The following is a 26,842-nucleotide window of genomic DNA, read 5'->3' on the forward strand; positions in this document are numbered from 1 at the left end:
GTCAGTACTCACCTTGAGTGTACTGTGTGCAGTTTTGGGCACAAAAATGTAAAAAATACATTACGCTATTAGAAAGCATCCAAAGGAGAGCCACGAGGATGGGGAAGGGCCAAGGGGAAGCCGTAGGAGGAGTGGACAATGCTCTCAGGCACATGGTGGAATTTTTGGGGTGATCCTGACGTAGAATAGCCTCAGTTGGAATAACGTTCTATGATTTCGTGAGTGCTGAGCGAGGGGAGAGCTCGGTGAAGAGACATCCCTGGGAAACACCTTTCTGCTGCTTTCAGCCCTTCCCTGATGGCAGAGCGTGTGTGGAAGGGGAGGGCACCAGCAGCTGCCCTGGGAAGAAAGCGGCGCGGCGCGGCGCAGCCCCCGCTCTGCCCCGTGCCTTTCCCCGCGGCACCGGGAGCTCCCGGCCCGCATTCCAGGCATTGTTTGCGGCCCCGCCTCTCCCGGCCCCGCCCCCGCGCGCCCCTTAAAGGGGCCGTCACCGCTCCCTCAGCCTCCGGCCCCGCCCCGCCCGCCCCTCCCGGCCGGGCAGCGCCGCCATGGCGCTGGAACTGGAGCCGTCAGCGGCTCCCTTGAGCTCCTTCCTGAGGGACTTCCCGGCCCCGCTGGCCCCGGGGGAGCCGCTGCCGTGGAGCTCCGCGGGGAGCGGCGCCCTGAGCAGGGCCGAGGTGCCGGGCGCACTGGCCGAGCGGGCGAGGAGCCTCCTGGGCAGCAGGTGAGGGGGCGGCGGGGCGGGAGGGGGACTCCGGCCGGGCTGCCCCGGGGGCGCCGCTGGCAGCCGGTGTGAGGGAGCGGGGCCGCCCCGGCAGCGGGGCCGCAGCAGGTGCAGGCGCGGGAGGCGCTTCTTCCTGACGCGGGGCCCGCTGGGGGCGGGGGAGAGCCCTCAGCGTCTCCAGAGAAATTTAGTTTTGCAGATTGATTGATTTATTTATTATTCCCCCTTCTAAATGACTTTTTGTGGCTGTTAATAGCATGCTTCTATTCAGGCCACAGGCCTTCGGCCCTGTGCCTTTATGGTATTGCTTGTGTGTGCTTTTCAAAAATATTCCTTTCCCACTCTCGGTGCGGATTCAGTGACAAGCCTGCAATTAGCGCGATAGGGCGATTCTTGTAGTGAAGTGCCGACAGCGTGAATTCAGGTCCCTCGGGGCACCTGTGTGGGTCAGCTTGGAAGTCTGGGAGGGAGCGGGTCTGTGAGGTGCCTTGCAGGGCTGCCAGGGGTGCTCAGCTCCCCAGCCCTTACGAGTGCGACATGCTTGTGTGGGTTTCTGAAGCTGATGTTTTCTTAAGACTTCAGGAGCGTACTCACACCACTGCTGGAACACACAGCTGCTCATCAGTGGTGCTTCTGTCATCCCCTGACTGCATCCTTGTAACCCTCCTCCTGAACAGTTTAGACTTCCTCTTTAACACTGCTAAGAATTGGGATGTGACTTACTTCTTTTGGCAAGCTAGTGCTTCATCAAGAACAAGTTATTTCCCACCAATTTCTTGTCTCCTGATATTCCACTCCCTTCCTGCACTTCGGCAGTAGGGCCTGTGCATTCCAGGTGTTACAAAGTTCCTACCACAGTCTGCTTCACTGACCTGCTTGTAAGAGTCAAGAACAGCAATTGTGGATGGTCTAAAAGAACATGAGTGGTGATCAGACTGTGCTGTGGTACTGGGGCTGTGGAGGTGACTGGTTCTGGTTTGGTATATGCTGAATGTTACCTGGTTAATAGAGGAATTTGATTGATAGAAAACATGGTTTGAATTACTTGCCTTTTTAACTACTATCTGGTGAGTTTATGAACACCGCGTGGATTTTTTTTGTTGTTGTTGAAAGTCTATAGGTGATTTTTAGATATTTAAATTGTCTGAGAAATTGCCTTAAAAATCAGGTTCCTCCTACATATTACAGAGATGATTATGGATGTAATATCATTCAGAGTAATGGTGTGCCTAAACCTGAAGATGAGAAATGCGTGCCAAAGAAATACAATTTCTTAGTCAGTAGTTTAAAAAGGCCCAGATAATCATTGCATTAGTTGGTTGTGCTTTGACTAAATTGCTCTTGAACAAAACACAGCTGTGCATTCCGCAGTGAGATTGCAAATTCATCACGTGCACTGAATCGTTGAACTCTGTGGAGCAAAAGTGGTTCTGGGTGAGCACTTTAAAGAACAGGGTAATGCCAGTCTTGAATAAATACTTATCACATGGCACCCACTCTGCCACGTGGACCGGGCTGATCCTCTCTACAATTGATTTAGAGAGGAGGGTATTAAGCTGTAGAGTTATGGGATACCTTACTCAAACTGCAGTGCTTGAAGAATCAGTATTTCTGAGCTGCATATCTGCTGACATTCTATTGTTGTCTATTGGGCACGGTAACAAGTGGAAACAGAAGAGGAATGATGGTTTTGCAATCCTTTCATCTCACCTGTCACTCCTGGTGTTTACACAGAGAGGAGCCTGCCAGTGTCAGAAGCTGCATTTTTCACATACCTGCCCTGCAGCCGGTTCTGGCTCCACAGTCTGTCATACAGAGCTGCCTAAGTCCTGAGCTGGCAAGGAAGGGAAAGAGAGCTAAAGAAAGTAAAGCAGGATTGAAGTGCAGCAATCTACTTATTAATTCTTTTCACAAAATGTTTGTAAAAAACAGAAATAGATGAGAAAAGTGTTTTTATGAATTCTTATGGCTGGCTGTGGGCAGCTCTGTGTTTGGGTGAAGCCATGAGTTTGGGTGTAGAGTAGTGTACCTAAAGTGTCAAATGTAGGGATCCCTGCAGAATTATAGCTCAGTTTTGGAGTCCTATGACAAAGAGAAACCTCATCTTGTAGTTGCAAAAAGGCTGCATTTTCCTGTTGGGTAGGCTAAGTTCTTGCATGTGGAGAAAGACTGATACAGCCCAAGGCCAAGACAGGAATCTTGTGTTTTGAAATTGCAGGCCTTCTTCTCCTAATCCCTGTAATTAGGAACTAAAACTGAAGTCTCTGATTGTGTGAGAAATTGCCAACATTACATTTTCTTTCCCATGTTTGCTACTCTGGATCAATTCAAAATGCACCTTTGAAGGCTAAATAAACTTTTCTGCTGATGTGAATCCTCAATAAAATAGATGAGGGAATAGTAAGGAGATAAGAGAAAGAAGGATGTTAAAGGTTTTAAGACATGGAAAAATAAGGGCGAGGGCTGACATTAGAAGACATTTAAATGTTTGTATAAAAGTTGTTGAAGATGCAGAAGTGGTGCCAGATTAGTGACTGTGCAAGAGGTCACTGTAGTTGAGATCCACTGATCTGCAGGCTGTCATGGCAGCATCCCAAACATATGGATGGCAGCTCGGTGGAAAATACACGCCCTCAAATATCACAGTGTCATTCTACGTAGCTTTAACGCTAGGAAGATGTTTGTGGATGTACCTTGCTGACTTCTAGCATTGATGCTTGATCTCTGTTTCTGGAGTGTGAGATTTCTCTAACATCCCAGCATCACAGAATGTATTTTACATGGTGATTAGTGCTGCTGAAGGATTTCTCTGTAGATCAAAGTGTTATTGGGAATTGAGTTTGACGCTCAGTTCTGCTGTTCTGCTTCTCATTTTCTGTGTTGTCAGGTACTTCATTCACATGTGCACAGATGTGTGGGTCATGGCCCAAAGGGCCCAAGCCAATAAAGGTCCATAGCCAATAACGGTCCAGCAATATCCTTGGCTCATGAGACAACGTATGGTGATGTTTAGTTTGTTCTTCCAGTTGCTTGGAGGCACAAACCTTTGTGCCTTTGCAATGAGGAATGTTGTTCTTCCACTACTGATCAGGATTTCTGTTGAGAAGAGAATGGACCAAGGAATAACATTGGTTGGGTCCAACAAGGAGTTTCTGAATGCTGTTGCTTCTCCAAGACTGCACACATCTCTTTACTTGAAAGCACTTGGATACATCAGGCTAACTCCTGGATGTCCTGATCTAAAATGAATTATTTTAACAAATTTCTGCAAATGCAGCTACCGTAGCAAAACACCAGCTAAACCAGCAAACCATTTTGCTCCCTGGCAGGACTTGCCCCTAAATCACTAATCTGGTGAAGCTTTGCATATACTTCTACTTTGAATAGTCTATTTAAATCAATGGAACTGCCTGCTACTAACTGCAGCTAAATACATACATAGCATTCTGAAGAATTGGAGCAGGCTTAAGTAATCTTGTTTTGCAGGATTTTAATTAACATACACTTTTGGGTAATAGCTGTGTTCTGATAGTCTATGAAGGTAGCTGATTGTGAATGAAGAGGCCATTAATTACTTCCCAAGCTTTAGAAATTAACCTGAAATATTCCTGACTTTTACTGCAACAGAACATGAGATGAAATCAGACCCCTAAATATAGAAATTTTGTCTTCCCCTTGATAGGAGCTGAAACTTGTATGGCCATCCTGTGACATATCCAAAGAACAATGTGAAATTCCTGCAGCCTTCCTGTTTGAGGAGATTTACTACAATAACAGTTGAGAGACTTGGGCTTCCTGTTCTGCCCCCTCCCAATCAATCTGCTGTTGCCTCAGCATCCTGTTTTGTGTCTTTGTGCTTTACACTGTAGTGCTCACACCCAAGGTGAGGCCCTGGCATCTTTATTTCCAGCATTCCCTGCTTTTAGAGTAGTTAATTCAGCAATTCTGATATTTTGATGTTTTTATATGATTTAAGCATGAGGACCAGGAAAAGAAAATCTTATCTTGCTTCTGATTTCCCAATCTCTTCTTAAAATGCTCTTTAGCCTCTTCCTCTGTGAAAACTACGTTCTACTGTGACCTCTGCTTTTAATAAATCCCCTAAAACTTACTTCCTTATTCCTAATTTGAACCATTTAGTGTAATGCACTGCTATTTCTCCTTGCTTGGGAACGTGTTTGCTATTTTGCTCTCATAACCTGTGTGAAACACCCTTTCTGTCATTGTTTCAAGATAAATATTCAATTTTGAAACAACATGTTTAGGGCTTAATTGAAGAGTGGCTTTTGTGGAATCAAGCCTCTCCTGTTCTGCTGTGTGGTTTTTCTTCCTGCAGAGAATTAAATGGAAGTAGCAGGTGACTCTTCCTTGCACATTTTGTATAAAAACTGTTCAGTAATGACTGAAGGGCCTGTACAGATGGATTCTGGATTCTGAAGCTGCTGCTCCTGGTAGTTTCATAAGAAAAACTGGAAAAAAAACCTGCTTCATGTAACCATAAGAGATGGAAATTCTGTGTGTGGCATTGTTTATGTATTTGTTTTGATTCTCTTGTTCATCTCTTTTAGCAACCTGATGTCATTAACACAAGAAACAACTTCTTGTGCGTTGTAGGATGTCAGATGTTCTCTCCTTAATGGATGTATATTTGTACTTTTCTGGCCACCATCACCCTGGGAGCTCTGGGTACTGCTCTAATAAATGCTAATGCTTAGAGCTGCTTGAGTGGAAACATTCTGTAGTTGATTGTAAGAATAAAAAGAGAAAGTGAAATAAAAGTAGCAGATTGGGTAGAAAATACTGAATACAAGCAGCTTTTGTTTGAGGAAACTTGTGACCTGCTATTATTTTGGCAGTGTGAGAGGATCTTTCACTTGCTGGAGAACTGCTGGCATTTGCAGATCTGCACTAAACTCACTGCTGATAGAGCTGTAACATGCTAGAAACATACCCTGAGCCCACAGTGGCAGAGCTGTGCTGGGTGTGATCTTCTGCTGTTACAGAGCCCATGGAACAAATAAGGGCACATCTTCCCTTGGACTTGAGGCAGCTGCAGCTGACTTATGCTAGAGCTTGTGCTAGCAGATACAGCACTTCATTTTCCTCAACATATGTGTATATGCACACTCTGAATGGAAAAGAGGATTATACAGTGGTGCACTGGCCTGCAGTACCACTGCTGCCTTGTTGCTATGACTTTGGTAATAATGTCTGTTTGGGGTGGGAGGAATGAATTCTTTCGCTTGCAAAATAAGTAAATAAAAATGCAGAAGGCTTTGTGTAAACATGGGTGTTTGGTGTGTCCTAGAGAGGCTTTGTACCACCCTCAGGAGTGACACAGAGCTCGTTCCTCTGCTTCCAGTGCTGAGGAGCAGCTGTTTGGGGTCTGCCATCTGCTGCACTGTTCTGTGTCCTCAAAGCCGCTGTAAGCTGGGCGTGGAGCACTGCAGGAAGTCTGTCAGCTGTTTTCAAGTCTTTGTAAAAAGTGTAGTTGTAGCTGAGGCTCTGGCCAAGGTGTGGTGGCCTGACCTTTGATGCTCTGGATGCTTGCCCCCTACCCACAAAGCTGTTTGCTAGAGACTTCTGAATACATCCTCTTAAACTGGAGGGGAAGGAGAGGTAGGAACGTCTTTGAACCAGTGACTTGTTTGAAACACTCACTGCAAGTGTCCTGGCGGTTTAATGACCCAAATAAAAAAAAGTAAGAAGTTGTCTTACTGGGTTTCTGCTTCCCAAAAGAATGTACGTATTCTGGTTTTTTTCTTTTTGAAGACTGGTACTAAAAAGGTCAGTAACAGTCTTATGATTGACCTGACATATGTGATTACACTGTGGCTGTGGTGGTGTGACAGCTGGTCTTTTGAAATAAAATAGATAACTAAATTGTATTGCAGAAGAGAAACAAGGTGAACAAGAGAAGTAAGTTTTGTTCTATAATTTATGCCAAATCTAAAGTATGCAAAATACCATAATTGCATTCTACTTCTGTAACTTTATTTTGGCCCCCAGGTATGTGTATTAGCAGGAGCTTTGCGTAGCTCCTTTTACCAGTACTGTGTGTCCAGTAGTCCAGAATCTTTCAAGGAGGAAAGTGGCATATAAACTTAAGTGTCTTCTTTATTAGCATAAGTATTGCTTTACTCTTTAACTTACTTCTTTTATCTGTACTCAGGTTTTTGAAACAAGGCTTGTATTTTACTGTGAGTGGCTGCAGGATATGAGCTCCATGCTCCAGCCACTGTCAATTTGACTTCAGCTGCTGGTGAAGCTACAATGCCTCATCTGCACTGTTACAACATGCTTTAATTCTTTTAAAATATTTTTTATTGTGGTCAAAACACACCCTTTATGTTAGCAAAGAAATAGCCTGCAGCAAAGAAATTCAAAGTCTGTTTACTACTAGCCTGTGTGTGCCGAGGCTGAGTGTTTAGTGTTGCGTGCCAGAGAAATGGGGCTGACGTGTTTCTCCTAAGATTCTCTTAAAGTAGCATCCTGTGCGTGTAACACACCCCACCAGCTTTCCTCTTCTTCCCAATACGGTTGGTTTTCCCCTTAGGAAACAGCTACAGTGTTCCTTCTGATTCATGGAGATTAAATTATGCTTGATTCAGCTCGTCACCAGGGTGTCTCGGGCTTCTTTGAAAGGAAGATTTTAACAATAAGTGACATTCTTCTTTGCTTACAGGAAAGGTTTGAAGTCTGTAATGGTAATTGCAGTGGGTTACTTTTGCACTGGTTGCCATAGGTACTGCAGCAGTTTCCAGATACTCTCCAGCCAAGTGAGACCTTGTAGCTCTCAACTAAAGCAGCAGTTCTTGCTCTTTTTTGATGACACATTTTGTTAACTCCTAAAGTCTCTGATTCAGAAGATGAACTTAAAACTGATAAACATCGAACCTGAATGAAAGATGCCATTCCTTGGAGCTCCATTTACTTGAGCTCGAGTGAAAACCAGTCTTGCCAATATGGTAATGCTATAATAAAGAGTTTATAAAGTAATCACAAATATGTTCTGTTCAGAACTGAGATTGAACTAAATAGGTTGGGTAATTTTTTAGACTTTCATCTTTTTTCAGTGTGTCAGAATCAGTTGTTTGATGTTGTTGCTGACTGCATAACAAAATCCCAATAAGCAACCACTTTCTTATAGATTTGCAGAGCTATGGAGGGGGAGGAAATACATAGGAAGCAAAGCTGAATGAAGTGTATCAGTACTGAGGAATCACTGAATTTCCTTTTCAGGGACTGGATGGCAACTGGAAAAAGTTTAAGGATGTAACATAATATGTAAATTTTTTCTTTGTTGCAGGCATCCTGTAAGCAGAGGTTTATACAGGACTTGTGCATTATAGCACTAAGTAGATTTCCTTTTGTTTAAGCTGCTTTTTATGGACCCAGTTCAGCAATCCTGGATTCTGGAAAGCAGAAATACGAAGTTTAAAATCAAAGTATTAAGCCCTCTTCTGATCCTGAGCTGTGAACCCAGGCTAGAGTTGATTTTTTCCTCCAGCACAGCAGAGAAATTCTGAAGATGGCTGAAGCTTTGGCTCTCACTGTGCAGCTAAATGCATAGCTGGTTCTTAATGTTTCTTGTCTCTATTCTTGGAGCTGAAACGTGCTTTGACTAAAGCTTCTGACTTTCAGCAGCATCAGCAACACATCTGACATTGTGGGGCTTATATTTTCATATTCCTTTCTTTTTCTCTTACGCAAACAAAAACGGGAAGAAAGATTTTTGGAGTGCAGGGGGTGCCATATCTGTTTTGGATGTATTTCTTGCTTGACCTTTTAAAAGGTTGTCTGTCAGTGTCAGTGTCATTATAAGTGGGCATTGTTACTTTAACTGAGCTCGGAAAGGAACTGACTCCCCTAAACATATTAGCCTTAAAAAAGAAACAAAAAGCTGCATTCTGTTTTCCCTTGATGTGACATGACTGCAGCTAGCACTGAAAGGACTGCAAACACATTGCCATCTATTTGAAGTACCGAAATAACTCATTAAATTGGGCTGTCACTGCCACAGAATGCATAGCATAAAGCAGGCCTGTGTTGGAGCCTGTTGACTGAGACAATGCTGTCTGTTTGCTGCCACAGGAGGTACTCATACACAGCTGTGAGGATGTGACAAGGCCTCTCTTTCAGGAGCACAATGGCAAAATGCATTTCAGCTTGTTGTCACTGGGATCTGAAACCCCGTGGTCTTCCCCTCTCTGCCCTTCTGTATGCACAAACCAGTCATTGCTGAGCAACATCAGACCAGTTGCTTCCACCATTTCATACTCCCCAGCAAACCAGTTTTATGCAGAACTTTGTAAAATGTTTCCTGGCAAAACAGACTCTTGTCCTTGACTTGCTGTAGGTGCCTTAATGTGGTATTTGCTTTGGTTATGTAATTCGATTTTTTGTGGGAATCAAACATTCCATGAACAATGGATAAAGTGGCTCTTTATGGATTTTGGTGCTTATTCTTCATTGTGCTCTTAGAAAATGGCTGGAACGTGTGTTGTGTACTGTAGTTTTTAGTGCTTGCCATGAGACTATAGGGAATATAGGAGTTATTTTATAGTAGCCTCATTCTGGAGTTGGATGGGACTTACTTGTTTAAAGACTCAAAAACATACCAAGTCTGTGCTTCTTATAAACATGTGGCTTGAATAAAGCATTGAGTAAACAAGAGATGGTGAGCAGATCATGTAGCATTATTGTCTTCTAGATGCCTGCCTAAAAGCTTCATCTAAATCACAAGTCTTGGAGTCTCTTCTTATTCTAGTGCCCAGTCTCAAATCTTTGCATCTTTTACCTGGGTGGTTTCTTTGGAAAACTTCCAGTCAGAATAAACCGAATGATAAGGGCTGTAGGTTAGCACTAAGCAGGACTTTTCTTGTAAAGGGAAGGAGAGTTCCAAGTAACCTTTTTAGAGATTTGCATCTACCACAACATTGAGATTTTGCTACTGTCTGTGGTGAGATTGTTGACTGTGAGCAAGAAATGCTGTGTCGTGAGTAGAAACAAAATGTGTGTGTTCAGAGGCTGGAATTGAAGGTAGCAGTTCCCATCTGAGAGCTCAAGAGAAGGAGGTACCATCTGCGACTGGAGTGTAAGGCAACAGTTTGAAAATATGATTCATACGCTTCTTCTTCTTTACATTCTTGAGAAAGCAGTTGTCTAACTGAGGATCTTACTAAAGATTTGTGTGAATAAATATTGAACATATGGTTTCCTCTACTAGTTTACTAATGAAGTTGGTATTGTGTGCAATGCTTTCTAAGTATGAGGTCACCAGCCATACACTGCGAGGTTGTAGCTCAGTTTAAACTAATGCAGTCTCTTTTGCTTTGCCTTCCTTTTCTTACCAGCAGAGGTGTTTCACCACTTCTTGCAGCATCATTGACCCATGCTGCAGTTGATGAAGTTCTCCAAACAGACTTGACTGAATTTAAGCTGCAAAATGTGGAAACGGAGGGAGAAGGAGATGAGGAAAGGTTCACCTGTAAGTATACTTCTTTTTCTGTCTGTGGTTTTCCCAGAGGCTGTCTTTCAGAAGACTTCAGTGTTTTGAAATGTTTCCCAGATTTATTTGGTTAGGCTGCCTGGCAAGCAGCAGTGAATGGAACTTCATTTGCTTTTGCTGTGTACCTGTGGGATGAAAGGAAGCTGTGCTAGTTTTGTGAGCAACATGCAAACGCAGTGTCTGGAGCCCTGACTGATCCTGTGGACTGGCTTTCTGAAAGGGAAGAGTGTGCCCTTTTCCCTTCGGTAGAGTGATCTTAGCTAATTACTCCTGTGTTTTGACGTTGACATCACCACAAGTTGTACAGCCACACCAACACCTTCAGTTGATCCATATAAACCATCTTGCTTTTGTCTTGGCAACCAGATTCTGGCTGCTCCACATCTTGAACACCCTGGAACTCCAGATCTTTCTCTTGGCAAGTTGCTCAATAGTCTCTGTCTTTATCGATGATTTCTTTTCTTCCCACTCTGCCCTATAAAGGTGGGATGCTGAGGGAAGAAGAGTCTGATGCATTTGTCTTCTACCTGATGCCTGCACTTTCTCCTGAGTGAACTGGAGAGAGAGCAGACCTTGGTGACTGAGTACTGGGTTTGTGCCTTGTGTAACAGATGGTCCTAGTGAATTTACGTGCTGAAGTGTTTAACATCAGGCTTCACCAAACCTTCAGTCCCAGTGCCAAGAATTTAAATGGAGCAGGATGCAGGCAGAGTAGAAGATAAAAATGGAGATGTCCTCGGCAACCCAGTCTGTTCTGTAAGAGGAAATCCTCACCCTTCCACTTCTTTGGGATGGCTTGAAAGGCAGTTAGTTCAGTGTGCCCCAAACAGAGCGCTGCGATGGCCAGGATATGACACTTCCCAGAAGGCTCTTCCAGCATTCATGTCCAAGTCTGAAACGGCAGGAGGGGGAACTCAGTTAATTAAGTCATGCTGCACCCTGATTATGTCATCCCTCACCTTAATGCTTGTGGCCTTCACTCACTGCAGCTAACCTGGCCTGGGGCAGGACTCTGCCTTGAGGGGGAGCTGGCAAATACAAGTTCAGTGTGACCAGACCGCTGCAGCCTCTACAGGAAAATCAGAAGCAGCATATTGTAACTCACCTAGGATAATTACGTAGGTTTTCACAAAGCAGTTGGAAACTGTTATCAGAGCATCCTGCAGTCACTCTGCTGCGGACTCTTTGTCGGCATCCGTGTAATTATCTTTGAGGTGAATATAGCAGTCATATAAGACATGAACTGCTATACATTTGTGAGCCTAAAATTATAACTTGTAGTTCTGGGTCTTATGTAAATCTTGGGCCCACAAACCAAAACAAACCCTATCTGAATGATAAAGAAATAACGTTTAGAAACAAGGAGTAATGAAGAACTTGATAGGACATGGACATTTTCTTGGTCACAAGCATCTAATGTCTCTGGTTACTATATATTGGGGACATTTGTAAGATATTCAGGCTGCTGTTTTACTCTGAAGGCCATAAAGATAGGACTGGCGTCTACTTTTAAGATAGTGCAGGCAAAATTGGAAAATCCTTGGATGAGTTTAATGTTGAACTAGTTCACATTCTCTCACTGTTCCTTGTTGACCAATGCCCCAGAACCCTCCCTGTTCTGGTGGTTGAAACCTTCTTTAATTTCCACTTTACATATTCCTGTCTATTTTGGTTGTTCGTTCTTATGTTACCATTGCCATTTAGATCAAATCTCTATTGACCATTCATTCCCCTATCAAACGGGATGGAAACTGCTCATTGTTCAGGTACTTGGTTGCCTGATCTCAGCAAGGAACAGCTACTTTAAAGGTGTTCATTTTTCTGCACCCTTGGACTGTACTTGTTTTCCCCTATCTTGTAACTGCTATTACATCACTTTAACTGTACAACTAGAAGGAAAGATATTCCTCATGCTACAGCACAGTATGGATTCTCTTCCTGCACTGCAGTAATTATAATAATTCTGCCAAAAAAAAAAGCATTCTTGGAATGAAAGAGAAGTGATTATATAAAAGCAATGGGGGGGTGTGCACGTGTGAGTACCACTGTTTGTGGTACATTGCAGAAGCATGTCTCTTGTTAAGGTACTAAATTCTTTGTCAGATTTCACAAGCTTGATATTTAAACAGCAATATGTCTCTTCTGGTCAGTATTAGTCTAGACATTTACAAATATGTAAACTAACAGCTGTAGACAAGGCTGTCTAAGATGCTGTCCTATTTAATTATTTTGTTTATGGGATGATGTAATATTTAAAGGTTTTTATAGCTTGCCCATTAACACCTACATATTAAGCAAATCAAAAGTAATTTTGGTTAGTATGTAGTGGCTGTTAATCAAAGATGTATGTTTAAACTTAAGCTTTCAGTTCTTCAGGCCCAGAGATGCATCTGAAGCTGGCCAGCCACTGTTGCTGAGGAAAAAAAAAAAGCTTGAGAACCAGGAGTTATAAAAAGAAATTCTGAGGAAGCTTTGATGCTAGCAGTGTTATCAGGAGTCAGGATAAAACAGATACGGGAGAGATAGTTCATGCACTGCAGTTTTTTAGAATATACACTAGTGACCAGCAAATTATTTTTGCTCTATAAATGTTCTTTTCAGTGCATTTTGAAGTTAGTTGATTTAGCATTGAGGCAGGTTTCCTACTCAAATAACAGAACTTTAAATTGTTACCTGTTTGGAGGGATACTGTGTTGCAAAGCTAGACACCATGCCAAGCACCAAGCCATTCAGTCTGATGAACAGTAAGTTTGGATTAATTGATCTTTGGGATCTATCCAGAAAAGGATTTGAGTGTCTGGCTGGAGCTTTTCAGGCTGTGCCCAATGGGCGCTTGTGGTTCCGCTCTGTAATGACAAAGCTGGAGAGTAGCGGAAATGCTCTGTCCCTCCAGCTTCTACAACCATGAGTATTTAAAAAGATAAAGATAACAGCTTAAAATTCTAATCTGTTCAGCTCAACTCTGAGTTGAGCTATTGACCTCAGCAAACATTTTCAGACTTCTTGTTATTTCAGTTGAAGTGGTTCAGTAGGACATAACCTGACCCAAAGCCAGGCCAGTGCTTTTTCAACCCTTGCGTCCAAGACAACAGCAATCTCTTCTTGAAGGTTTTTCTGCCCACTTGGTGATTCCCTTTTATTTTTCAGTAGGTAGGAATTCCTATCACTATATCTTACTAATTTTACTTACATAATATTAGCATTCATGTCTAATATACTAGACTGATTTTTTTTTTTGGGTCTTTGTTATGATTTTTGTAATGTAATCGCCTGCTTGATAAACCTCTATTTTGAAAAAGAACTAGCAAGTAAAGAAGCTGCTATTATCCCTAGTGTTACACTGTTTTCTGTTGCAACTTTCTCTCCACATTATTCTCAGGACCTCATTTTAATTCTTGCAGAGCCTGTAAAAGCAGGGTGCTGGATGTGTGTATGTAGCTGTAGTGAAAGAAACTTGAAGGAAAGACAGGCCAAAAGATGGGGTAGTGTAGGAAAGTGGGACGCAGCACTTACTGTTTTGTTTCTGTGCTGTCAGTGCTGGATGAGGAGTCGCTGCAGCGCTGCTTTTTTAACAAGCTGAGGGACGTGTGCTGCGAGTGGCAGAAGCAATTGCCATCGCTGAGGCCACTGACGCGCTTCCTGCTGGTGTCCATCCACGCCATCCGCAACGCCCGGCGCAAGATGGAGGATCGCCATGTCCTCCTCCCCGAGTTCAATCAGCTCTTCGGTCTCTCAGTAAGTCTGGACACAACAGGGGAGGCTGGCTGGGCAGCTTTGCAACATTGCTGTAAGCACAGGGGCCTGGTGATGGGTGATCTGTGAATTTCTTGCCGTAAGTTATTTATCGTGTCTGCACTGGAGCAAGGACTTAGTGACTCAGATTGCTGGGGGCCAACTACTGCCCTGATAAAGAAGTGATGCAGGGAGGATCTTGTGCCTTTGGGATTCATGTCATAAGTTATGATACAGGGAGATGGGAAGTTCACCTAGTGCTATGTTGCTGGAGTTACAATGTTCTTGTGACTGACACAACTTGTATATGGATTGAGAGCAGCCCTGAGGAGCAGGACTTGGGGGTGTTTGTTGATGAGCAGTTCAGTGTGACCCAGCGATGTGTGCCTGCAGCCCAGAAAGCCAAACGTGTCCCGGTCTGCATCAAAAGCAGTGAGGGCAGCAGGCCAAGGGAGAGGACCTGCCCCTCTTCTGTGCTCTGGTGAGACCCCACCTGCAAAGATATGTCCAGCTTTGGGACCCACTACATAAAAATGAGATGGAGCTGCTGGAGCAAGTCCAGAGGAGGCCACAAAGATGATGAGAGGGCTGGAGCACCTCTGCTGTGAAGACAGGCTGAGAGCTGGGGTTGTTCAGCCTGGGGAAGAGAAGGCTCTGGGGGCACCTTATAGCAACTTCCAGTGCTTAAAGGGGCTACAAGAGAGGGGCTTGGAGCAGCCTGGTCTAGTGGAAGATGTCCCTGCCCATGGCAGAGGGGCTGGAATAGGTCCCTTCCAACCCAAACCATTCTATGATACTAAGAACAGAAAGGGGGAGAACAGCAGTTGTACAAGTGCCAGTTCATGAAACTGCCAGAGGACTACATAACCAGCACGCTGCTGCTTCAATTCCAGGTTATTTTTAAGGACATTAAGTGACTAACAGCAAACAAAGAAAAGTAATTGGCCTGCGAAGTACCCATTTCACCCATTTTATACATGTGTAAATGGACTTAAATTGCCATTTGTATGGAAGAAAGCCCAGAATAAAGAATCTTTGCTTGTTGGTACCAGTCTGTGAGCTATTTTGGTTTTCCTCTCTCTCCCCCCTCCCCCACAAAAGGATGACGTTGATCGTGCTTACTTTGCGGTGTTCGATGGCCATGGTGGAGTGGATGCTGCCAATTACTCAGCAACCCACTTACATGTAAACGTTGGGTTACATGAAGAGATTATTAAGAATCCAGCTGAGGCCTTGAAATGCTCTTTCCAGAAGACAGATGAAATGTTTCTTTTCAAAGCCAAAAGAGAGGTGAGTGGGTAGAGATTAACTCCATTGTATTTAAATAACACTGAGAACTGTTGGACAATGTGGTATTATCCAGAAAATTCTGGCAGTACAGTTTATTTGAATCACTGACTTCTTTATGAAATTATGCTACATATAAAGGTTTTGTTTGATCAAATTACTTCTTATTTTGAGGAAAACCAGTGCTTGGGAGTTCAAGATGAGTAATTGAAAAGAAGTGCTAAAATTATTTAAATTATTCTGACATATCAGTTATTTGGAAGAATGCTGGTGCCTCCTTGTCTAAATTGGGCAGCCTCTAGATGTTCTGTTGTCCTACCTCTTATCTGGAAAAGAGATTTCTCTCTTCCTGATAATATGGTTGCTATCTTCCTCTTTCCTGTCCTACCATTAGTGTCACTGATAGCTGTAAGTGAAAAATGTGTTCTATAATTTAAATCAGACTCCTCAGTTCATTAAACTTATTGATCAGCTTTGAATTGAATTGGTATGATGAACATTCTTTCTTCAAATCTGCGTTACACAGTTTGAGAATTCTTAGTATAGAAGTACAATGGAAGTACTCATTGTTAATATCCTCATTTCTGTCAATGAGGTACAAAAGAGGGACCAGCATTTTTATAAGGTCTGATTCTCACTAATCTTTACAGGGAATCTAGGACAGTTAGATTTTTTCCTTTGTTGACGTTCTGATTTATATACCCAAGGATAAGGGGATCTGTGTGGAGCAAGGTATTTGTAGTTGCTAATGTTAGAGTGGAGAATGTGAAAGGGATTGGAGAGATGTGTTTGTGAAATGTTCATTCTACTGAAATTCAGATCCTCTTGCTTTTCTGCATGTCTGTTTTAAACAACAGCTCTTAGTCTCCTAGATTGGTTTTAGAATTAATAGCAAGAGAAGGAAGAACATAAGACTGTATTAATCATCTGCATATTAGAAGATATGTTTATAAATAGTCTATTTCAAGTCTCTCTACTATCCTGTACTTTCTTTTTAAAGTATCTGAATTAGGATTAGCAGGTCTAATCTACTGCATTTAGTGTGATTGAACCCAAGTTTTCAGTAATGCCATATATCCTAGCAGGGCTTGTTGCATGCTCACCTGACACACCTGTTTTCCTTCTGTAGAAGCTGCGGAGTGGCACAACAGGTGTGTCTGCATTGATTGTAGGGAACAAACTACACATAGCATGGCTGGGGGACTCTCAGGTGATGCTTGTGCAGCAAGGGAAAGCTGTGACATTAATGGAACCTCACAAACCAGAAAGAGAAGTAAGTCTGGCTTGTTTTTTCCTCTTAAGTGTGTGATGTCAGATTCTCTCTTGAAACCTCTTGGAGTCAAGCCTTTTTAAGTGTTTGGTGCTTTACATAAGTACATCTACTGCATGGTAGGTTGCATGGAATTAACAATTTCTTGTTTTGCATCCACTCCTGTGTCTTGACAAGGTGATTCCTACACCTTGCCTACTTGAAGGTACTAATGAATGGTACTCATAGTCCTGACTTCAGTTCCTGCTCAGATTGTTGAAAATTTGCAGTAATTAAAGACTTTCACAGGATTTTTGTGTGTGAATTTAAATCTGCCTGTTACAAAATATCTTAGTAATTTGAGATTAATGGCAACTTAAAATGTTAGCATAATGCAAGTCTTTCATTATATGCAGTACTGTCATTGAAAAGCTAATGCTAATCTGCTGGTCTAACTGGCTTAAAGTGTATTGCATTTCCTATCTATTTTAAATAGCCAGGTATTTTATTCCATGAAATTGGATGGGGACCTTGCAAGTTTACCTGGCATTGCATGAGCCTTTGCCTTCATTGCATGAATATTTGTAATAACTGAGTAGTTAAAGGAGTATCAGGGCAAAGACTATTGTTACTTAGCCTAGTTATCATGTATTTCATTCTGAATATTTATATATTCACCCAGTCAGTTGCTGTATGGAATGGGAAGAAGTGGCAGGAGAATTTACTCATCCATATGGGAAAGGGTATGATGATACAAAATCTTGAGAATTCTGCTTTTTTTCCTGCTTTATGGATAAGCAGATAAGCCATGGCAAGGATGGAAAGTAGTGGCTTGTTTCCAGTAATCCTGTGTGCATGTTTCCATGCTAGATTCTGATATGTGTGTTTGCTGTATTCATTGTAGAAATATAGAAGCTGGAGCAGCAAACAAAATGTATTCCCCTGTTTTTCAGGATGAGAGAGCAAGGATTGAGACTCTGGGTGGCTGTGTAACCTACATGGACTGCTGGCGGGTTAATGGTACCTTGGCTGTTTCCAGAGCAATTGGTGAGATAAACCATCAGAATCAGTAAACTTCAGATTAAATTTGATCAAAACATGCCACCTTAGGCTGTTTACTGTAAATGGTGTCTTGTTCAGCATCAAACAAATAGTAAACCACTTAGCTGTCTTTCCCATAAGGCTTGCAGCTACATCATCTTTTTGGTTTTACCGTGAGCATAGAATGTTGTTTTATTATACATACTAGCCATGATAGTCCTATTTTTTTTCTAATACTAAGTTTTTTGCTTCTTATAAATGCCTAAACTACTGTAATGTTTTACAGTAGTTTAACAAATGTGCAGCATTTAATTTGTAAAAGTGGAGGAAGCAATAAATGTTTATCTAGGCTTTTTTATGTGCTTGAATGTCTGAATTGTGAGGGGGTTTTGTCCACTTTATTATGAATGTCTCTTTCTCCTGACTGCAGATCTTTCTGCTTGAGTCAAATCACTGCATTCTCCTTCAATATCCAGAAATTTGGAGCATTTTAATTGTAGTATTCTTACAATCTTATTAAACAAGCTTACTTTGCTAATTGCCAATTAGGGCAAAAAGAGGAAAAAACCCTGGGCAATACAGTAGATGTAATGTATGAGTGGGAGCAGATTACTATGGAATTTGTATAAAGCTATTTGGATCAGTAGCAACTCATTTGGTAAGTATGTCCATACAAAACTGATAAACTAAATACAATGAGCAGATTCTTAGGGCATTGTGCTATGTATCTGGATAGCTAAGAAAAATCTGATTTTCTTGGCATTCTGAAGGCTGTACAAGAGGCACACCTGCAAAATGAACACCTGACTATCTCCTTGCACAAATACATTTCTGAAAGAAAAACTTTAGGAATAAATTCCTTATTTTCCCTGCAAGACTAGGGGAGCATAAATTAAAGTAACTCCTTAGAAACCCACAGGATTTAGGTGGGTTCCAAGCATCCTTAAAGAAACTAAAGTGTCTTCCATGCTTATTCCATAGCTTTTGACTACTCTTGCCCTGCATCAGGTATCTCTGGAACACGATCTGGCTGTTCTTGAGGATGGTAAAAGTGATTGGTGGGTAAGGAAGTAAGTGTTGGCGTGTGAAGTAATAAAGCCTTTGCTTTGGTTGCTTGTCTCAGGTGACATATGCCAGAAGCCCTACGTCTCTGGTGATGCAGATGCAGATTCCTTCGAGCTGACTGGCTCAGAAGATTACTTGCTCCTTGCCTGCGATGGATTCTTTGATGCCATCAAGCCCCATGAGGTTGTAGACTTGGTCCTGGATCATTTGATGCAGACCAAAGGAGTGGGGCTCAAAGCAGCAGAAAGACTGGTGGCTGCTGCCAAGGAAAATGGATCCAGTGACAACATCACTGTTCTGGTGGTGTTCTTGAGGGATCCTCAGGACATCCTGGCAGACTGTCTCAACGACTCTAAGAGCCCTAGGGCTGATGATGATGCTCAGAGCTCACCCTTTAACTTCCTCAGCTGCGAGGCAGCCGCCACACAGTGACAGAATCTGTTTAGTCCAGAATGTTCAAGTAAGTTCATGTAAGGAACTGCTTTCCACTGAAGAAGCCTCTAATACAGTAGGCAAAATGTATCAGGAAAAAAGGACAAATTGACAAACATGGAACAGAAAGGCAAGACCCCTTTTACTGAGTTCCCATTTGTCTTTTCCTTCTCCCTTTTTTCCGCCCCCTCCCCTCAAAAAACACTGAACAGATGTGGAGATTTGTACAGCTATTTCATCTCTGGGAGCAAACACTGAAGTGTGTCCCAGGGCTGCTGGTCATATCCCTCTGTCCTGGAAGTGGTAAGAAACCGTAACAGGTATAAGCTAATGGATGAGAATATGCCTTTCATGAATTCTGAGTGAAAATTTAAATTAGTGCTTAAAAAGAGCACTGTATGTTGTACTTAACTGTGATGTTACTTTGGAAGTTGGAGGGGGGAAGCTGTCCCCACCACAGAAAAGCTTCCTCCTGTGTGTGTTCTGTGGGAACAGGCTCAGTGTGTAGGGACTGGGTGACACCAGTGTGCTGTGTAAGGTGCTTTTGGTTTGTACCAAAGATACTACAAGAATGATGCGGCCTCTTTACTCAAACAGAAACGTTTAACATTTGTGTGTATGGAGAGGAGAAAATAAAACTGGATGCTTCAGAAAAAGCAGGAAAACCAGCTAGAAATATCCTGGGGAAAATGGTAAAAAATCATGTGCTTTCTGGGATGCTCTGGTTTATAGACTGGAATCTGATATTTAACTGCACTGGATTATTTCTCCCTAAGAAATATGCTTATTTGGCTATTTGGCAACCTGAAAAGGAAAGACCCCTCTTGTCGTATTTCAGAGATCTTTGCAGTTTGTGTGCTCAAGCAGGTGAATGTGCTCTTCCTACCACTATTTTGTGTACTATAGCAAAGGAGAAGTTTATTTTTATTGTAAATGTTTATTTGTTAATTTTCTGAACTTTACACTTGGAGGAATGTTTTGCAGTTTTACTTTATTTTGTTGTGGTTTTTATTTAAACTGGAATTTTAAAGTGTCTCTGTCTTTATTATCTGGTGTAAAAAACCTGACTACCCTCAAGTGCCTTAAATATTTCACCCAAGGATTGCTGGCTGCCTATCACAGTCTGGTCAGCCAGTTCCTAGTTTCTAAAATGTGACTTTCTGTTTTCATTGACGCACTTAAATGTTTCAATTTTGTGAATTATTTTAGTGGTAACTAGGTTTCAAAAAAACATCTCTTTGTTGCCAAATCTTGTGGTTTGTGGAAAAGCTTCACTGTGATTTACTCCCTGCCCTGTGCAGAAAGCTCTAGAGTTAATCATAAAGTAACAATTTGAGTAATTATTTCATTTAAAAAGTAGTAACTTCTGGCCTTCACAAGTAAATTTTGTAATACAAACTAGAAACAGTTTAGTAACAGTTTTTATTAATGGCAGTTTAATTTGGCCACACTTCATGAACCTTTTGGGTCTGAATAACTTTCTAAGGAACCGTGAAGCTCAGAGGATGAAAGAACTGTAATGAATGTGTGAGGGTATTGCACAACTGCTCTATTTATGATGTGCTAGAGCTTCTGGTTGTGTTTTGTCTTGCCGGGCTAGCAGAACTCAACAAGATCTGAAGGCTCAATGGTAAATTTGTTATTAATTTCGCTGTCTAAACAAAAAGTGCTTTGCATCTGGCAGCAAGATTGTATGCCACATTTAGAAGCACATGTCATTGCCATATGTCAGTCCTGTTGATTAAAATATGTTGAGCATTAATGTTGCTTAGGGAGGAAGTTTAGGTAGAAGAGCTGGAATGGCTCAAAGGAGGAGCAGAGCAGCACTGTCCATGTCCAAAGTCTCTGGATCCTTCACTGATGTGGGATGACACAGTGACCCAAGGCTTTTGCTGGAATTGCTGTGGAAGATCCTACAGTTTTTAACGCAGGAGCTCCACAGTGACCTCCTCTCTCACTACATTGCAGCTCAGACAGCAACTGCCTTTTTGCCACAGGAGCTTTTCTTCTGAGAAGATCGTAAACAGTTTTCCATCCTACATTTTGGTGCCCTAAAATATATGGGGAAGGATTTCCATTGTGGCAGCCTGGTGGGCTGGGCATCAGTGTAGTGAACCTTCTTCAGTTAAGGAAGCCCTTAGACTTGTGCAGTAATCCCCTTGGATTTATCAATTTGATTTCTTGCCCAGATACTCGATTCCATGCTAAATCCTGATGGCCACTAGTGCCTCTTGGTGTCTTGGAAATAGTTCTATTATTAATATAGTAAGAATCATGCAGAATTGTTTGATGTTATTGCTGTCTGAGGTTTATCAGCAGAGAGGGAAGCTATTGTATTTATGAAGGGAGGTGTGAAAAGTTGGTAAGTCCATGGTGTGGTTTAGTTTCTGAAATTTGCCAAATTTCCTCAAAGGTGGAGGGGACTGAACAAGCCAAACTCTCTGTAATGGTTCTTTTATTTTAACCTTTTCTGGGCAGATTTGCATTACAGAGGAAAGAAAGTCTTAAGTCTTTTGATGGAGGCTTGCAGCTATATGAGAATATCCTTTTTTTGTTTCAAATTTGTTAATTTCTGTTTTATGGGAGCTAAGTGAAGTGGGCCTTTAGAAAGCTGTCTGTGGCAATCATAAAATCTAGTTCTCAAGCAATGCTCTAGGGAAGAAATTCTGCATTCTTAGAAGCTGTTCCCTTACATTTGCATTCATTCTGACTGACATAGTGCTTCATTTCTTTGAGATGTAAATGGATAGGAACAATCTTTGAGAACTCATACAGATTGCAGCATGGATTAAAAGTATTTCTCTCATTTTCAGAGACTTCTTACTAGCTTTAAAAAGTCTGGTCAGGTCAACAGAAATTGTAACAGGTCAAAAAAGGGAGTTTGTATCCCATAACTAGAATAAGTAATTCCTAATGTGTCATCTACAGGAAAATCCCAAATACTGTTTGGGAGGAGGCTGTAGAAATTAGTTGAAGGATTCAAGACAAATGTTCAATAATTTTCATGTCTTACTAGACTCCAAATGAATGTCTGCTGCGGCATTTTAGCACTCAGCAGAAGAAAAATTGCTCTTTAAAGGAGCCTGAATTTTTAAAACAGAGCACACTTAAATTCTTTCGTTGTGTGATTGGAAACTGGCTTCCGTTGTTCTGCTTAGTGGATATCCAACATCTCTTTTGCTTATGGGTAATTCATGCTTCTACCTTCTCTTCCTTTCCCCATCCTCTCCTTCAAAGACACACACCTAAGACAGTGAATATTCTGGGTCTGGCAGAGACAAGATTAAAATTTTACAAATTACATTTGTTGGGAGTTCGTTTTGGCGTCTTTTTTTTTTTTTTTCCTGAGAATACAGATGAGAAAAATGCAGGAAAATTTTTAGAACAGAGGGAGATTAAGTAAAATCCACCCTCTGAGTGATGGAGGAGTGAAAGAGAGAGACAGGAATGCATTTAAGTATTATTAATGCCTATTTTAAAAAGGAAGTGGGCTGGAAAATAGAGCTACAAATGTCAGTTCTTTAGAGCGAAATACCAGTGCTTGAAAGAATTGGAAACACACCCATTAAGAAGGCAGAGCTCAGCTGTGGTAACTCTGTCTTCCAACAGCCAAAGAAGGAATAGCACTAAAAGTGTCCAAGGTGACTTGCTGTGACCCCTCAGTGCTACCTGGAAAGCTAATTCTACTAAATGGATTTTTCCAAACATCCTTCCATGTAAAGTAGTGCTAAGAGGGAGCATCCAGCCTCTGCAGTTCCTGGTCACTGTGCAAGTGCTGCTGTGAGTAAATGTGGAGTGTGTTAATGAGTGGAGGGGATGGTGAGCCCTGCAAGATGAGTAATTGGGCACGGAGTGGTTACGGCAGTGTTGGCAGTTAAGCAGTGTTAATCACAGTGATGGCTTTAATACCATTTAATAGACACTTATCTCAATTCAAAGTCAGATGTGATGCTGCTCTTTTAGAAAGCATTTCCAGTGCCATTAACTTTCTGTCATGAGGAGCCACTAAAATTTCCATTATTTTGTCAGATGTTGGGAAAAGTGCTTCTCTTGCTTTCTGAATTCTGGAGATAAGTTGGCTGTGTGCACTGGAAAACCTGTTTTCAGTTGATAGCTTAAATCAGTTCTTTGGAGTTGAAGCTTCCCTCCCAGGCAAAAAACCAAAAAAAAAAAAAACCAACAAAAAACCCCCACCTAAAAACTAACCTAAAGACTTCAAAAACTAACCTAAAAAAGGTATTTCCAAAACAAGTGGCCAAGAACTTTTGTAAATGGTATTTTTAAATGGCATTGCACAAAAGGTAGCTAGCAAATACCCTCCATCTATAAAGGGCATTGACAGTAAAGTCTAAATTAATATTCCAGCTCTACTCTTTGTACAAGTTTGACTCTGTTGGTTAAATTATTTGTATTCTTGTGGATGCAGGTACTGAACATACAGCACCAGCCATTGTCTGTTTCTAGTCTTACAGTACTGAAGTATCAAGCAAATGCTTTAGGGAGAAGGTGGGGGGATGTTAGCCACAACAGAGCAGATTGCAGATGATTCATGTATAATTCAGCTCTGGTTAAGCCTGAATTAAATTTCCCTGCTTAGTTCTATCACTGTCCCTTTTGCAATTGGGCCTGTGCCTTCAGAGAGAATCCTACTAAGAAGAAATAGTCCATTTTCCCTTTTCGAGGAGCAAACCCTCCTGATGAACAAAATGCCACTCAGGAAGGATTGGAGAAGGAGAAAAATGAGCTTTCAAATGAATGCAAAACTTCCCAATCTACATGAAGTTATGTACTCTCCCTAAACACAAGTTTATAGCAGGTCTGGTTGCATTTGAGTAGTGCTGGAAGGCAGGGGGGTTTCTGCCAAGCTCATCCTAACCTTTCAAACAGCATCAAAACCAAGAGGCTGGTCCTCTCTGCATTACTGAATCAAGCCACTAAACCAGCCAGCCCTGTGGAGTATTTGTTTTGCAGCATTGACAGCTCTTAAGAGCTAAGGCAGACACTTTCTGAATGTGTTTTGGTTGGGCTTAATATATTTCTTGGATTTTATTTAATTTAAAGCTATTCTTATTTATATAAGTTGTGTCAGCTGGGAAGTAAACAAATGGAGACTTGAAGGAGTGACTGCACCTCTGAATGTGTATCTGTCAACAAGCACTTCTTAAAATAATGCCTTAAAATGAGCTGGTAGGCTCTTGTGACAGATAACCTTATCTCTGCATGGAACAGGAAACCAAAATCTTCCAGAGAATCACTTAAACCTTTATTTTGGTGTGACCCATCAGACCTGAACGCTCACAAGCTGTTCAGTGTCCCTGGTTTAATGCGTGCTCCAAGCTGCGCACGCTGCCACTGGTGCACACAAAAATAAACAAGGGACAGCTGTGTTGGCCACATAGAAAATTTAGCAAGATGCAGTTTTTGTTAAACCGTAGAGGACAAAATCAATAGGAAAAGAAATGTTTTCAAGCTTCTTGGAATGCAAACAATGGAATAAAAAAAAAGCAGCCTAGAAGAGTTGGCAGTGCACTGTCGGCTGAAAACCACTGTTTCAAGCAAATGAATTTAGCTGCTTTGTAATGTCTGTTTTATTTTGATAACAAACTCCTCTCAGTCAGAGTTTTGTCTTATTATGTGCTTTTTAGTTGAAGAGACAAGATATATTCAGCTCCTTAGAAAGTTAAATATATCTGGGCTTTGTGACTAGCTAGATTCTGATTATTGAATTTTCTCTCAACTATTAAGCCTGATTACTAATTTCCAGGAGATATTAATATATCAAATACTGAAGTTATTACTGATTAAATGGTTCTGGATTTCCATGCACAGGAATGTCATTGGTCCTTCCTGATCTAGTGGATGACTCCTTGAAGTTATTTATCCCTTTTGAGGCAATACATTAGGCAGGTAGAAGGTTTGTTGCTTTGGCAAATGGAGCCCGAATGTGTGACCATCATTCCCGCCAGGAACTATTTATCCTTTTATCTAAGCAATGATAGTTCTATTTGGATGTCCAAGGATAAAGAGATAATAGCTAGGAAACCAGGGTGATCCTATGGGGACCTTCTCAGGGCAGTAAAAATACTTCCTTTTTTTCATGGTGCCCTTCATAACTTTGCGAAAAGGCATTCAGCTGAATATTGCATGATTAATGCTGCTTTCTTTGTGTTTTTCCCACTTTTTGTTTTTTTTTCCTTCAGTGTGTTTAATAATAGCAAGGTATTTGTTTTATTTGGAGTCAAAACTTTGTACTGACAAAAAAAGGCCAGTATAAAGTTTTTAGCTCTAAGTTCCTCTAACTTAATTACTTTAATTACTTTTAACTTCCTCTTCTGCAAGTCACTTCTGTTCTGTGTCCTCCCTATTTTCTTCCCAGTTTTCTTTTTCTCTATCTTTTATGCCCTTTTACATTGTCATCCCCTCCTCCCCAAAACGCTGCTTTTTAGGCTGTAAAATCTGTTGGCGGTTAAGTCAGTTTAGTTGCCACTTTGTAATTTTCACTTCATCTGTGTCCATAGTGAATTTGGTCTGATCTTTGGAGGCCTGCAACACCAAGTCTAAAAAGAACCATGTCAGCTAGGAAGATGAGAGACTAGAATAACTGTTGCTTTGGCATGGACCAGTATTGGATATGTGAGAAGAAAATCCTGTTATTTGTATTTTACTTCATAGGAATGCTTAAGCTTATGTCAGGTAACAATACCTCTCACCCTGATTACAGGACTTCAGAAATGTTCTTGTCTCTGTATTTCCTTGTTCCTGCAGATTGACTGTGCTTTCAAACATTTGCACTGTTGAGAGTGGGGGGAGAAGCTTTCTGCCTTCCTTCCCCTCCCCAGCTCTCTCTCTCCTGCCACAGTTGGCTGAGCAGTCAGGTTGGGAGCAGCAGCACATCCCGAGGCTCAGTGACCTCTCAGTCAGTGCCATTCTTCAGGGTCTGCTCCGTACTGTAACGCCAGTCCCGTGCTTGTGTAGTGGTAAGTGAGACCTCTGTAACTACTCCTGCTGACTTAAAACTGTATGTTCTTATCAGTATTAAAAGAGTACAAGAGCAGAGCACATTTCTTGCCACTGTGTTGGCTGATGAACCTTGAATGAAAGTAAGAGGGCCAGTGATTTTGAAATAGGAGCTGTTAGCCAAGTTTTGTAGAATCATAGTCCTTATTTATTTTGTATGCTAATCTGCACTTGTGACCCTGAGCAGAAAAGCTGCCGTACAGCAGGTTTTATAAGCTGTGGCTTAACCAGTTATCTAGTCTCTTAAAACTCTTGTTTAAGCTGACTGGTTTTATGCACAGGTCAGAAACCTGTTGTCATTGATCATTAAATGCTATGCATATTGTACATTCAGTTACATGGATTGTTCTAATAGTGCTTGTGTGTATCATGCTACATAACCATATTTTTTTATATATGTATGTATTGCATGAGGTTTAATTGTTGGGATTTTTTTGTATTGTCACTTTTGTATTCACACAGTGCCTCATGTATCTATTTGCATATTGCAAGAAGTTGTTTCAAAGCAGTGATTGGAAACAGGTGGGGATAAGAACTGCCACTGTAGGATCTGATGTTTCTGAAGTATTAATAAAGTATAGTGATTCGAAACACTGTTTGTTTCTTTTCTTAAATCTATGTTTCATTCTAATATTTCAAGTAGCTCATATTGCAACTTTTTCATGTAGGTCATGCTGCACATTTTTGAGTGGTTACTCTCACCATGTTACCTTCCTCCATGGGGCTTTTCTGGGAAAAGAGGTCAGTGGAAGCACTAGAAGGAAGCAATCCTTGGGATTACAGT

At 41.6% G+C, this 26,842-nt stretch overlaps 1 protein-coding gene across 2 annotated transcripts; it reads left to right on the plus strand.

Annotated features, from left to right (window-relative positions):
* The first annotated feature begins 515 nt into the window (after positions 1 to 515).
* On the plus strand, positions 516 to 26,649 carry PPM1F (protein phosphatase, Mg2+/Mn2+ dependent 1F). Of its 2 annotated transcripts, none has more exons than XM_042034765.1 (7): positions 516 to 724; positions 10,081 to 10,214; positions 13,771 to 13,970; positions 15,069 to 15,257; positions 16,384 to 16,527; positions 17,457 to 17,550; positions 18,668 to 26,649. In XM_042034765.1, exons 1-7 carry the CDS (start codon positions 549 to 551, stop codon positions 19,039 to 19,041), a joined length of 1,311 nt encoding a protein of 436 aa, XP_041890699.1. In that variant the 5' UTR covers positions 516 to 548; the 3' UTR covers positions 19,042 to 26,649. The 2 variants fall into 2 exon arrangements, with proteins under 2 accessions (XP_041890699.1, XP_041890701.1); XM_042034767.1 differs by having other exon boundaries at positions 10,084 to 10,214.
* Positions 26,650 to 26,842: the final 193 nt, after the last annotated feature.

The sequence above is a fragment of the Corvus kubaryi genome, unplaced genomic scaffold, assembly GCF_017639235.1.
Source record: "Corvus kubaryi isolate FWS band 111438036 unplaced genomic scaffold, C.kubaryi_AGA036_p1.0 37382, whole genome shotgun sequence".
Classification (NCBI taxonomy): Eukaryota; Metazoa; Chordata; class Aves; order Passeriformes; family Corvidae; genus Corvus; species Corvus kubaryi.

Excerpts from the sequence above, each read along its gene's own strand:
- PPM1F (XM_042034765.1), top strand. The coding sequence starts at position 549 with ATGGCGCTGGAACTGGAGCCGTCAGCGGCTCCCTTGAGCTCCTTCCTG. Across the intron at positions 725-10,080 it reads AGGAGCCTCCTGGGCAGCAG|CAGAGGTGTTTCACCACTTC; the intron begins GTGAGGGGGCGG and ends TTTTCTTACCAG. Across the intron at positions 16,528-17,456 it reads CTCACAAACCAGAAAGAGAA|GATGAGAGAGCAAGGATTGA; the intron begins GTAAGTCTGGCT and ends CCTGTTTTTCAG.